The following is a 14,700-nucleotide window of genomic DNA, read 5'->3' as shown; positions in this document are numbered from 1 at the left end:
ATCCCTCCCACTAACCACATATCCATTCTCCGCAGGTTCTCCAGCAAACGGCTCCTAATCACCCTGTTCAGCCTGCTTGACTGACTCAGAGGAACATACCCGGTGCTGAGCTCTCAAGATGCAGCAGTTATAGTCACGGCACCGCTGTCATCCCCAATCTCCACGACTGCAGATGCAGCCACCTCGGTGGGAACTGTTAGTGGTCAGGCGTCTGAAAAAAACTGGTGAACATCACGCTACTGCTCATGCAATCTAGTGGCAGGAACCAGCAGGCGAGACAATACTTGGAGGCCTGCTGGACGCGTGAACCGGCATGGGTCCCAACATGACGTTGAGCCTCTGAAGCAGAGTGAGCCGAGGCTGTGTGGCGACCCGAGGAACAACCTGTATCTTCAGCTGGACATGATGTCGTCACTCCAGTAGATCCAAAACCGATTGGAGGTGTCCCAGAGACTATGGGCGCAGGATGTGCGCTGGCAATGAGTGGCACTGATGCCAGCACTGGTGGCTGTCGACCGCAGTGGACAAACTGGTGAACAGCGTCGGCATTATGTGTTACGTTTTCCAAAGCGTCACGCAGTCGGTTCAGCCATGGATGCGTGTCTCGGCAATATGTCTGCCTCACTAGGGAATATCGCACGAACCAGGCCGACCTCGATGGGGTCCTGTGGGATATGGCATGCTCTCAAAAGAGAATGGGAGCTTGTCGCAGCTGGGCATGGTTGAAACACTGAAGATCATGGCCCAGACACTCGTGTGTGTCTCGGCCACTGAAGAGCATCGCTCACGGCGTCTACACGGAGTTGCCGACCACGGGGAACCAACAGTTCTGGCAGAGCCAGATGATGAAGGGGCAGCTGATCCTAAGATGAACCTCACGGATCTAAGGCTAGCGACAGGGGGAGGTGGTGCTGAATGCCAAGCAAGGCCCTTCCGATGGGATGGAGATGATGGCCACCAGGACTCCCGAATTTCACGTCTCTTATGAGACCGTGACTCGCAGGCGGCACGCGGGAGAGGGCGTCACGGCTCTACATGTGTCGTCGAAACGTGAGCCAGAGCCCCCGGAGGCATCGACGGCCATGGGTATGCAGCTGGCTGTGCCTCCTCATTAAATGTGCATCCTGGGTACACGCCTGGACGTAGTGGTAGAGGTCGGAGGGCTGTGCATGGTTAACATCAGTGAGGACACCGGGATAGGGGAGAAGTTAGGTGCCCGATAGGGACGGATGGGTTTAGTGGTTCGCGGTGTTGGTTGCGAGGGGCGGCACAATAGGGAATGGGGCATTCTACAGCGCATTAAACAACTTTTTGCACATAAATTATGAATCCTTTATTACTTTGTTCAGCAATGCGGCTGACACCAGGATCCTTTAACTATTTCTCCAGGCATCCGGCCACCCCCGCCCTCTTCGCACGTAGCACTCTCACACACTACAGTCGTGGGCATGTACCTCCACCTGTGTCCCATCTTCTGGATTTTCGGATGTTGGCTGCTGCATGTGTGATTTTGTTTGCAGACATCGAGGTATCATCGTAATACTAGGCAGTGAGTCGCACAAGCTATATGGCTCTCCTACCAACGGAAAGCCACGTGTCAAGTGTTTCCTTCACCACGATTGCCAATTTCGTATTAGAGATAGTCTTCAGCCGCACAGCCAGGGGCCTTAGCAGTCGTTGGACATTGTGGTTGATAGGTGTAGCAGACGGGCAGATATAGGGGTTCCCCTTGAGAACAAAGTGTTGGCATGGTGATGCCATGAGCCGTTGCCACATAGCGCCTCCCTCCCCATATTCCAATGCCTGCTTACCCAGTGGCCCTGGTCGCTTTGCGTTTGAGCAAAGATTGCGGGTCCCCTTCTCGGCTGTCCACGGAAGCCTTTCCACCAGGTTTACATTTGTCAAAAAGAGCACTAATCGGGTCTAATGTGACCTCTGCTGGGGAGAAGGGACAATATCACGAGATCATTGGATGACGATGGCTCTTGTTATTTGTATGGAAAAGGGGCTTTCGTGGAGATAATTAGTTTCTAGCCACGCTTTGGCGGAATTCTAATTTCGCCGACGGAAGCAAGCTGATTGCACCGCAAACTGCTTGGCGCCGAATGTGGGTTCCCTTTATGGTTTATCCGCTACTTTGCGGCCCGTTACGTTTAAGCACAAGTATAATGAGGCCGGAAGAGTTGTCAGTCTCAAGCCACGTTCACCAACTACCAAAGAATTCAGCTGAAAGTCAATCCCTGAGTCTCATAAACGGTGAATTCGGCCTTGTTCTCCAACGATAAGCAATTATATACATATTTTCGCTGCACCGGTGGTCAGCCTCTAATGAACTCCCCAATATACTTTATTTTTTAATCTTATATTTCCTTAATTCCTAATGGGCATTATGTATGCTTGTGTACGTAAATGGTTAGCTGTATGGAATGAACAGACCATTGGACAAGATGGCGCGTTTGTTTGTGCAGAGACCCAAATGTAACAAATCGTTTTATCTGTTCTCATTATCTGAGTGGCAGGGTGTGATACCATATGTTATGATCTAATATGAATGGGAGAGATAAGATGGGATACTATAAGAATTTTGATCAAGTAGAGCAGTCGCATGTTTTATCAATGTGTTTGAAGGGCGAACACATTTTCGCTCAGTGACCAATCAGTTACTGATAGCACATACCTTTTACTGTTTCCTCCAATGTTGCATCTGGGAGGGAGAACAATGCTGACCTTAATCATAGCTGGAAAATACTCCACCCGAGGTGGCATCAATGTTGCGAAATTCATATATTTGTGATATTTTTCATGTCGAATATCATGTTTAATTTCGGTACATGTTTGTCGTTGAGCAACATGTTTTAACAATATTGAGTATCATACTGGACCATTTAATCAGTTGTAATCAACGGTAATACCGCATAATGCAACTTAATAGACACAGAATGAAAAGCGGAATCAACGTCAGCGTCACTAACTTCTGATTAGAGGGATATGGCACATAATTAATCAAAAAACAAAGAACAAAACAAAAAACGAAAATTCAAAAAATGTGGTGAACTGCGATATCTCGAAACATAAACAGCAGGAGATTCAATGAGCATGGCTTGGCGTTTTGAGGCAGTGCACAAACAAGCTCGAACTTTTGCGACAAGTGGAAAAGCGCGGCGAATATCACATCAATAAAGATTGGGGGCTGGTTTCTCAGTCTGCCAATCCTGGAATGAGGACAGGGATTGGGCGCATCAATGCGTTCCACTCCACCTTAGAGTAAACACCGTCATCATGCCATAAGCTGCATTCTCTGGTTTTGGGACAAGTCCGCAGCCGCCACATGCGAATAACCGACAGTGGAACCACACGAATGCCACGCTGTCGGGGATTCAGCCTGTCGGGGACGGAACATTGCGGGGCAACCTGAGGCGCTGGATGCTCGGCCCGGCGCTGCAGGCCGCTACCTTGCGCATGCGTTGCTGCGGACCGTCCATTCTTCTGGCTGTATCGGCAGCAAGAGCCGCTCCAACGACAGGGTGGGGACATAACCTCAAATCGGAGAATCAAGTTCTGTATTCTTCGGGGCCTCCGTGATCTTCAGCCTCCACGGCAGGGAATTCCTTATACCGAGGTAAACTTATGCTTTCAAAAATCGGGAAACAGGCCGTTACTGATGAGGGACAGAGTGTTGGTAGGACATGCAGTGGGGAAACCCTGGGCTGCCGGTCCTCACAATGGCTGGGCTTCTTGATGGGTGAGGGTCTGCCAGGCAATGTGTCTCGGTGATCGGGGTGCTCTAACAATGGGGCAGGCCGTGGGCCTGTGGTGGCCTCGTAACCCCACCTGACTGGGGCGGTGTTCAGGCATGGACTGCCATTGCAACAGCCTGCAATGAAGCCAGTTTGCTGCACATCCCATAGACCACGAATTGTGGCTCGTGATTCTGCTGAGTCCAACATGCAGTATGCTTGCTTCCACCCCAACACCCCGCATCCTTATTCCAATTCTACAACACTCCATCACACGCATACCAGCCTGCATATTTCACCTCATCACCCCAGTACCAGAGTCCCCACACTCCATCCCGGTACCACTGCACCCTTGCCCCTACTCTGCAACATCCATTCACCACTCCAGCCCCCTCTCTACAGCCAAACACCCAAACTCCACGCACCACCGCACCACAGTCGTACTGCATCCTCACCAACCCACTGCAACGTCGGCTAAAACACATCACAAAACGGATGCCACCTGCTGGTAGCACATCACGAAGCGCAGCTCAGGGTAACGCGCATTGTAGCCCCTCCAGAGTGGCGGCAGACGTGGACCACGGAGCACAACCCTGTAAAGGGCACGAGTAGCATTCCATATTCGGGACGGGCCCTGGGGCTGGAGTCACTTTCGGTGCCAGGCACAAAAGGGCCCAGGAATTATGAGATGGGGTTGGGGGGTTATATCTGGATGTAGGTCAGCAGTGTCAACCAGGTTTACTGCGTAGCCCGTTGCTCCTGGTTGAGCACGAATACGCATCATGCTAACATGTCGGTCCTTCCTCATCTTCAGATAATGGACGTTGGACGTTAACGACCAATGCCGGCCTTTCTCCTAGTCGCTTCAGTCATGGGGGTTCCACTGGCACTCTGCCAGGTGCAGCTGGTTGAGGAGGAGGACTCTGCAGAATCAGAGCTTTCCGCGCAGGTACAGGTTGCATCCAATGAGGGCAGAGAGCTGGCCATGAATAGGCTGAGCCCGACGTGAAATGCTGGCACCTCTTGAGCCCTCCTGTGCAGCGTCAACGCCTGCCATTCGAGGTTCAGCCAGAGCGGGCATGCCGTCAGAAACTCCAGATGACAAGGGGAAATAGTGCAACATTTCTGCTGGATCATGCTGCACCCGGTACCGCAGGGGATGGGAAATAAGACGCACTCTTGGAAGCTGCCCAGTTGCGCGTCTATGCCACAGGGTGAGTCCTGCCTTGTGATGAGTGTCGCCCTGTCCGTGATTTCGCAAATCTCAGTGCACAGGTTCATCTGGGCCATCGTGGAAAGTAAAACCTGATCTACTTTGCAAAGTTTGCTCTTGGCAACGAAGACAGATTAGTATCACAATGCTTACCTGATTTCATTAAAGCTTCTTGACAGTTGGAAAATTCTGGTTCGTGATAGCGATGCAAAATATGTTTTGTTTAGAATGTTTACAGGTGCCAGATTACAAGTCAGTGAATCATCAATGTATTATGACAGATTGAGTGTTTATTCGAAACATCGGCTTCACATGCACTGTCAATTCGAATCAAAGTAATTAAGTGTCACTTCTCTAATCCTGTCGAAATAGAATTTAAATGTCTCCACTGGCCCATCGAATATAATTCTGAAACTGTGTACTGCCCCGATTGCAGCACTAAACCAATTATATAATTGATATTCTACATTTTCATTAAGACAAAGCAACATAGGGGGCAGCAGGGTAGCATTGTGGATAGCACAATCGCTTCACAGCTCCAGGATCCCAGGTTCGATTCGGGCTTGGGTCACTGTCTGTGCGGAGTCTGCACGTCCACCACGTGTGTGCCTGGGATTCCTGCGGGTGCTCCGGTTTCCTCCCACAGTCCAAACATGTGCACGTTAGGTGGATTGGACATGATAAATTGCCCTTAGTGTCAAAATTGCCTTTAGTGTTGGGTGGGGTTATGGGGATAGGGTGGAGGTGTTGACTTTGGTTGGGGTGCTCTTTCTATGAGCCGGTGCAGACTCGATGGGCCGAATGGCCTCCTTCTGCACTGTAAATTCTATGATCTATAAATAGAAGCAGGACTAGGTGAAATCTTGACGGCTGGAGTTTTCTTCAACATTTATTCTGGTCATGGCTGATCATCAACCTCAATGGCTGGGACTCGCTTTCTCCCCAAATACTTTCATTCCTGCCACTACAGTAGCCATATATATTTCCGTGGGAAACAAAAGTGGCCGCAATTAAGTCCTGTTGTGGCGAAGTCTGCAGTCATCGCAAATGCTGAGTGAGGAAATATCACCTCATCCCAGTCATAAACCTCACAATATTAGTCTCTGGCCCGCATTCTCCTGTCGTTTGGATCACAATTTTGAGCCAGGAGCGCACCACCATCAAACTGTTTCAGAGCGGCATTAGATGGTTACAATGGAAATTGGCAAAAACGGGAAAATAGAATCGGACTGCCAGCGAACGGCACACGCCGACAAACACGCAGATAATGGGCGGGAGAATACAACCCTCTGACCACTTCTTCTGGACCATCCACCATTCGGAGCATCGTTCCTGTATTGACCCTGTATTCTTCCATTAGAATTGTATGGATTTCCATGAGAATCCCCCTCATTCTCCACAACCTCAGCAATATGATACTCTCAACCCGATCAGAAAATTCCCTCACTGGAGCTGAAGAGATCCATCCGCTCGCGTATGCCATTTTTGCCAAGGCATGAATGGATTTGCTGAACATTCGGTGGACACCATCTATACGTTCCACATTGTTTGATTTTTCATAATTAAGGGCAAATATATGCGTGGCTAACCAACCTACCCTGCAAATCCAAAGGTTTGTGGGGCTGAGACCCATGCAGATATGAATAGAATGTGCAAACACGACAGTGACCTGGGCCTGGGATCGACCACGGTTCCTCAGTGCCGTGAGCATCGGTAGCCACTATGCCACTATGCCGATACCCTACTGATTTAAAGGGCCGCATTCTCCTGTCTTCCTGCCACTTATTGCTTGCCATTGTACCATTCTCCGATGCCGGGTTTATGTCTTCGTGACACTTGTGAATGGGATTTGCAGTTCAATCCCCACTAACTCATTACAAAATCCGTAGAACAGAATGAGAATTTAGTGTGGTATTCTCTGGCCCCACAGCAAGCTTGGTTCTTGTCAGCACACCATTCAATAGTGGAGGAATTCATTGCATCCGCCATATGGCAATGAAAATTCCAAATGAAGCCTAACCATGCCACTGGGAAATTTCCCAGCAGGAAAAAACGAATCGCAACCACCCGAGACATCGAAGCTGTGTCAGAAAACATTTGTCGCAATACTCCGATTGTCGGGAGTCTCTTTTCCGCTGGCAGCGTACTCCTGTAATAAGGTTTTGCGGTGGGAGGGGCGGTTTCAAAGGCAAATCCACTTTACAAGATATTCGGGTACAGGAGATTGAGAGTAGAGAGGTCAGGAGCACAGCTTTGACATCGCAGGAGGGCGCCAGTGTTCAGGTCGGTGGTTTGACGTGTGTCTATTTCAATGCCAGGAGTATGCGAAATAAGGTAGGGGAACTGGCAGCATGGGTTGGTACCTGGGACTTCGATGTTGTGGCAATTTCAGAGACGTGGATAGAGCAGGGACAGGAATGGTTGTTGCAGGTTTCGGGGTTTAGGTGTTTTAGTAAGGCCAGAGAAGGGGGCAAAAGAGGGGGAGGTGTGGCGCTGCTAATCAAGGACAGTATTACGGTGGCAGAAAGGATGCAAGATGGGGACTCTTCTTCTGAGGTAGTATGGGCTAAGGTTAGAAACAGGAAAGGAGAGGTCACACTGCTGGGAGTTTTCTATAGACCACCTAATAGTTCCAGAGATGTAGAGGAAAGGACGGCGAAGATGATTCTGGAAAAGAGCGAAAGTAACAGGGTAGTTGTTATGGGAGACTTTAACTTTCCTAATATTGACTGGAAAATATATAGTTCGAGTACATTGGATGGGTCGTTCTTTGTACAATGTGTGCAGGAGGGTTTTCTGAATCAATATGTTGACAGACCAACAAGAGGTGAGGCCACATTGGATTGGGTTTTGGGTAATGAACCAGGCCAGGTGTTAGATCTGAAGGTAGGTGAACACTTTGGAGACAGTGACCACAATTCGGTGACCTTTACATTAGTGATGGAAAGGGATAAGTATACACCGCAGGGCAAGAGTTATAGCTGGGGGAAGGGCAATTATTATGCCATTTGACATGACTTAGGATGTGTAGGTTGGCGAAGTAGGCTGCAAGGGTTGGGCACACTGGATATGTGGAGCTTGTTCAAGGAACAGCTATTGCGTGTTCTTGTTCAGTCTGTACCAGTCAGACAGGGAGGAAAGGGTAGAGCGAGGGAACCGTGTTTTTCCAAAGAAGTGGAATCTCTTGTTAAGAGGAAAAACGAGGCCTATGTGAAGATGAGGCATGAAGTTTCAGTTGGGGCGCTTGATAGTTACAGGGAAGTGAGGAAGGATCTAAAGACGAGCAAGGAGGGGACATGAGAAGTCTTTGGTAGGTAGGATCAAGGAAAACCCAAAAGCTTTCTATAGGTATGTCAGGAATAAAAGAATGACTAGAGTAAGAGTAGTGCCAGTCAAGGACAGTGGTGGGAAGTTGTGCGTGGAGGCTGAGGAGATAAGCGAGATACTAAATGAATACTTTTCGTCAGTATTCACTCAGGAAAAAGATAATATTGTGGAGGAGAATGCTGAGACCCAGGCCATTAGAATAGATGGCATTGAGGTGCGTAGGGAAGAGGTGTTGGCAATTCTGGACAAGTTGAAAATAGATAAGTGCCCGGAGCCTGATGGGATTTATCCTAGAATTCTCTGGGAAGCAAGGGAAGAGATTTCTGAGCCTTTGGCTTTGATTTTTAGGTCATAATTGGCTACAGGAATAGTGCCAGAGGACTGGAGGATAGCAAATGTGGTCCCTTTGTTCAAGAAGGGGAGTAGAGATAACCCCGGTAACTATAGGCTGGTGAGGAGAACGTCTGTGGTGGGTAAAGTCTTGGAGAGGATTATAAAAGATACGATTTATAATCATCTAGATAGGAATAATATGATTAGGGATAGTCAACATGGTTTTGTGAAGGGTAGGTCATGCCTCACGAACCTTATCGAGTTCTTTGAGAAGGTGACTGAACAGGTAGACGAGGGTAGAGCAGTTGGTGTGGTGTATATGGATTTCAGTAAATGTTTGATAAGGTTCCCCACGGTCGGCTATTGCAGAAAATACGAAGGCTGGGGATTGAGGGTGATTTATGGATGTGGATCAGAAATTGGAACGTTGAAAGAAGACAGAGAGTGGTGGTTGATGGGAAATGTTCAGAATGGAGTTCAGTTATGAGTGGCGTACCACAAGGATCTGTTCTGGGCCGCTGCTGTTTGTCATTTTTATAAATGACCTAGAGGAGGGCGCAGAAGGATGGGTGAGTAAATTTGCAGACGACACTAAAGTCGGTGGAGTTGTAGACAGTGCGGAAGGATGTTGTAGGTTACAGAGGGACATAGATAACCTGCAGAGCTGGGCTGAGAGGTGGCAAATGGAGTTTAATGTGGAGAACTGTGAGGTGATTCACTTTGGAAAGAATAACAGGAATGCGAAATATTTGGCTAATGGTAAAATTCTTGGTAGTGTGGATGAGCAGAGGGATCGCGGTGTCCCTGTTCATAGATCCCTGAAAGTTGCCGCCCAGGTTGATAGGCTTGTGAAGAATGCCTGTGGTGTGTTGGCCTTCATTGGTAGAGGGATTGAGTTCCGGAGCCATGAGGTCATGTTGCAGTTGTACACAACTCTAGTACGGCCGCATTTGGAGTATTGCATACAGTTCTGGTCGCCTCATTATAGGAAGGACGTGGAAGCCTTGGAACGGGTGCAGAGGAGATTTACCAGGATGTTGCCTTGTATGGAGGGAAAATCTTATCAGGAAAGGCTGATGGACTTGAGGTTGTTTTCGTTAGAGAGAAGAAGGTTAAGAGGTGACTTAATAGAGGCATACAAAATGATCAGAGGGTTATATAGGTTGGACAGCGACAGCCTTCTCCCGCGGATCGGGGTGGCTAGCACGAGGGGACATAGCCTTAAATTGAGGGGTAATAGATATAGGACAGAGGTCAGAGGTGGGTTGTTTACGCAAAGAGTGGTGAGGCCGTGGAATGCCCTACCTGCAACAGTAGTGAACTCGCCAACATTGAGGGCATTTAAAAGTTTATTGGATAAGCATATGGATAATAAGGGCATAGTGTAGGTTAGATGGCCTTTAGTTTTTTTCCATGTCGGTGCAACATCGAGGGCCGAAGGGGTTGTACTGCACTGTATCGTTTTATGTTCTATGTTCTATAACCCGCCAAAAGCGAACTCGGGACGACGAGAAAAACGTGACTGGAGACCACGTAACTGCAGCTCCGCAGAACCAAACTTTTCTTATCGTGTCGTCTCAATATCCCCCCTCCCCTCCTGCGTAATATTGTATGCCTGTGACCTCGTTATAACCCAAGAACTAAAAGCCTTGAATGGCTTATTTGCAATTATTCTGCAGCTTGGTTTCGCCCAGCTGTCCATATGCACTGGGCATCACTACAAGTGGTGACCAAGTGCCGCCATTCCCTCGAAACAATTGACTACCTGCAACAGAAAATGCTTTGACTACCCCTAAAACCACTTCTCCTGCTTTGAAGCTACTCATTCATTTCATTTTCACTTCAAGGAAATGTTATTTTTTCGCCTTAAATACTGTTGTCCCGTACCTCTTCATGCGTCCCAAAACATATATCCTTATGCCAAAACATGACGGATTGACTCGTTCCTGTATTTATAGGGGGGGGGGGGGGGTATGGATATTCCATTGTGGGCACACTAAAATAATATTCTTTCACATATAAAATTGCAAAACGCATCTGACAACTGCTGCTCACCCTGCCCCTGTATATCATATGGACACGATTTCATTACTGTTGTCTGCTCTATTCTTGTTATCTCTCTTGTTCTCAAACCTCGGATGAAGAGTGTTTTTTTCAAAGATGTACAACTCCTGCTGAATTTAAATTTTTACACTCTGCATAATTATCTGGTTTGGCAAATTCTACCTTCTTACTTTCGACATATATTTCTGTCTTGTACCTTCCCATTTTCTATCTCAGGTAGAAAGGTGTGTTGCGAAAACAACGTTGTCCTCTGAGCTAACTTAGAGGTCAGCATAATGCGCGACTTGTTGTGTAATATTTACTGTCGGTTCTTCCAGAAGAATGCTTATCACTGCAGGTGATAAACAATTAATTTATTCCAGCAGATTTTTTTTCTAACGGTCTGATCGATTTCTTCTATCTTTAGCGCTCACACCCATGTCCCGTGTGTCAACGTTACTTTGTTTCACTCTTCCAAATTTAATATAAATGCTTTCAATATTACTGAACATTCGACTGTAAGTCTGCGGTAGTAATCCATAGAGTTTTCTATTCTGCTATTTCACTGACAAAGTCGCATAGTCCGCACTCGCCCTGCCAACAAGCTTGAACGTGAAGAGTTGTGTGCAAATACCGTCTTTTTGTCCGGCTGCTTTATCAGTTGGTGTGGGTTGGCGTTTTCAGAACCCCAAAATTTATCATGGAGTTTAACCAACCTCTCCATTCAATGTACAGTTGATGTTGAAGCACACGGCTCGGTCTCCAGGTGTGGTATTACATTGATGGACACATGGGGTTTATTGTGTTGTACAGAAGAAAATCCCTTGTGCCAGTGCATTCAAGAGGTAGAGTATCAAGGCAAGGTTCAAAGCGTTTTACTGTATTGTACAAGTTCTGAAGTCCTTCAGGGAGACCCACGCATCCAGATCCTAAGAATGGCTTGACCACGGTGATCTCCCCGAGATGCAGACGAGGTTCAATATTTATAGAGAGTACAAGCATTTGCAAGGTTTTGGCGGGCTTTGGCCGTTCAACATTTGAAAAATGCAGATAAATAGTACAGATACATGATTTCCCCGGGCTTCCTGACTCTGACGTCAATGTCTCGTCATCTGCTTGGTTTTAATAGATGTTCCCTTCACTTACAATGGGGTCCCATTATCTCTATGCTGTACCTTGATTAGGTGTTGAATGTGGTTCCTGGCTTAACCTGGGAATCTATTGTGTCAGCCTCCTGTTTGGTAGGATTTGTGTCTGTGTGTAAAACTAATCTAATCAATATATTTAATCCTTAGGTTTCTTTTGCCTGCCTGGATCATTTTGGTTTTACAACATTTCATTTTATAACATTTCATTTTATCAGTCTTCGTTTTAATCAAAATATAGATATATATATATATCTGCCCCACTGTCAGGGTCTTGACTCGCAGATATCCCGATCTTCTGGAAGATGCAGCTTCCTGCTGTTGCTAGGCAGATTATAGATTCTCCATTTCGTTCGAAAAAGGTTTCTCAGCTGTGCAAAAAATGGGATTCAAACGAATGCCCATCCCTTTACATCATAAATGGTGCCAATCAGTCCAATAAATGAAGAATGCTTTGATGATGTAAATATTAATACGAATCCAATATAGCCTTAAAAATGTCCTACTTCAGTCCCTCCTCTCGTCCAGGGGGTCGCATTCATGGCTGACCCACCATGGACGATCTTCAGACGTAAAGGGATCTGTACAGCTGTCGTCCTTGCTGTTGTTCCTCTTCCCCCATTGTGTGGTACAGTTCTTGCATCTGGATGCTGGCAGTGGGTAGCTTTCTTGATACAATATTTGCAAATATGACTTTAATACAAATTAGACCCAGGCAGAGTGTGAACAGGATGGCTATTACTAAAATGACTCCTTTCATGATGTATGCTCCCCAAACTGTGTTAAACAACCAACCTAACCATCCATCAGTGTCTGTGAGCCCCTGTTTAAAACTATCCAATTGTTTTTTTATCCTGGACATGGCTGCTGTTATGTTTAGTCTCTCGTCGTGTACATATGTGATGCATTATACTTTGATGATGGTGCAGTCCCGTTCTTGTCTGGCTAACTGATATTCTACCCTCTACCGCATATCTTGTTTGTCTTGTGTATCGCCTGAGTTCCGCGAGTTCTTCGTCAATTGCCCCTAGTGCTTGTGGGGTCCTGTTTCCTAGGATGATCAGGCCGCATATAAAGACATTCCTATTCTTGGCGCTGAACACCCCTGCTGCGCCTAGGGATAGTGTCCTCAGGAATCCATATCCCAATGAGGATCCCAATGTGACAGGGGTTTGATTGTCCCCACGGCAAAGAACATTGGCGGCCTGTCTGTGGCCATCATATATACATTTTTAAACAAAAACACATAACCCTCTTTAACCCGAAAACATGCATTACCCCTGGGTCGTCTGACCCCATGGTTCCATGTTGTGGAACCTTTCTTCCCCCGGGACTGCCCACTTGATTGTACCTCTTGGTGAGAATCAAATGGGTATGTCCACGAGGCTGAGCTTACGTGGATGCCGTTGCACTTGCCACACATGAGCTGCCTACCCGCGGTGACTGCAATGCATTTTTTTTGTTTGCAGTCACAAGTCAAGTGTCCTTCCCGGACCGGCACTCCTGGAGGGCACAATGGGCCTCAGCGCACGAGTCACTTTTAGGGACCAAGGCATGCACGCACCCCCATCCCTTTCCCTTGAAACATTGTGGGTAGTCCCCATGTGTCTCTACCTGTTGTTGTCCCATCCCCCCTTAAATTCCCGGCTCAGTGAGCTCTACACATCTCCCTTATATCCCTTGTTTGAAATGTCCAAAATGTTCCTTGCAGGGCGCCTCCGATGTGTCAATAGTAAACTGGTCTTTTGGGAGCCACCCTGGTGTTGCGATAAATAGAGAGTTTACCGATCGCGCTGAAGGGTAATAAGCGGTCCTATTCCCATTGATCTGCTGGTGTGTCCTAAGGAATAGGTTTTCTTCCACAATTGGTGGTTCTGCTCCCCTAACCCTCATGTGTTGGAGCGTATTTACAATGGTCATGGATATCATTAAATGTATCTCTGCTCCCATCTTGTTTTTTTTTTACAATTGTTACGATATTTCCAGAAAATAAACAAGCAGATGATTAAATTAAAGGTTTTTGGTTTTGATGTCTTGATCATAGGTCTGTACCTGGTCCCTATGAGATTTGAACAATTAAAACAGTACCTTTAGTTTACTTGTCTTTATACAGCTTCAATTGGGTCCAGCGTTTCCAGATCCCCTGTCCCCTTATATCTATGTAGGCACAGGTATCTCCGCTAATAATGACCATGTAAGGTCCGTGCCATCTCGGGGCAAATCCTGGTTTTGCAGGAAGCATTTTTGTTAAGACCCGGCTCCCGGCTTTTGGGACCTCTGGTAATGTTTCTGAGTCCTCCTGTGTGTCAACGTGTGCCTGATTTGAAATTATGGACTGGCGCATCCCCTTTAATTGGGTGCTGAGGTCTCGGATGTACCGGCGGATCCGATCTTTTATCGGACCCACGTCTGCCCCACCTGTGATAATTTTTTCGGGTAAGTGTATTGCTCGCCCGGTCATCAGCTCGTATGGAGTCAAGCCGGTAGTTCGATTTGTGGTCGCTCTAAGCCTCATCAGAACCGCAGGTAGGACATCTGTGCAATTTCTACCTGAGGATTGCATTGCTTTTGCGACAGTTACTTTTAGAGTCCGATTCATCCTCTCCACCATCCCGGAAGTTTGTGGGTGGTAGGGGATGTGAAATTTCTGTTTATTCCCAATAATTGGCAAATATTCTTCATAATATTTCCTGTAAAATGTGTTCCCTGGTCCGAATCTTACTGAGTTGGCATCTCCGATCGGGGAATAATTTCGGTTGCCAAGATCCTGGCTACAGTTGGAGCTGTACAATTGGTTGTGGGGAATGCTTCCACCCACCCGGTGAATTGGTCAACTATTACTAGGCAGTATATTTTTCCGTGCGATGGAGGCAATGATCCTATAAAGTCCATTTCTATCTGT

The 14,700-nt window shown here is 47.2% G+C and overlaps 1 protein-coding gene across 1 annotated transcript in view; it reads right to left on the bottom strand.

Moving 5' to 3' along the window:
• The window catches only part of LOC119974296 (myosin-8), a 263,344-nt gene that overhangs the window by 210,501 nt on the left and 38,143 nt on the right, over positions 1–14,700 (bottom strand). Inside the window, exons 6-7 of the mRNA XM_038813068.1 lie at positions 5,104–5,139; positions 2,678–2,704 (exon numbers count right to left, since the gene is read on the bottom strand). Coding sequence (XP_038668996.1) covers positions 2,678–2,704; positions 5,104–5,139 — 63 coding nt within the window. The remainder of the gene's footprint in view (positions 1–2,677; positions 2,705–5,103; positions 5,140–14,700) is intronic.

The sequence above is a fragment of the Scyliorhinus canicula genome, chromosome 12 (genome assembly GCF_902713615.1).
Source record: "Scyliorhinus canicula chromosome 12, sScyCan1.1, whole genome shotgun sequence".
Classification (NCBI taxonomy): Eukaryota; Metazoa; Chordata; class Chondrichthyes; order Carcharhiniformes; family Scyliorhinidae; genus Scyliorhinus; species Scyliorhinus canicula.
This window is presented reverse-complemented; position numbering and strand designations above follow the sequence as displayed.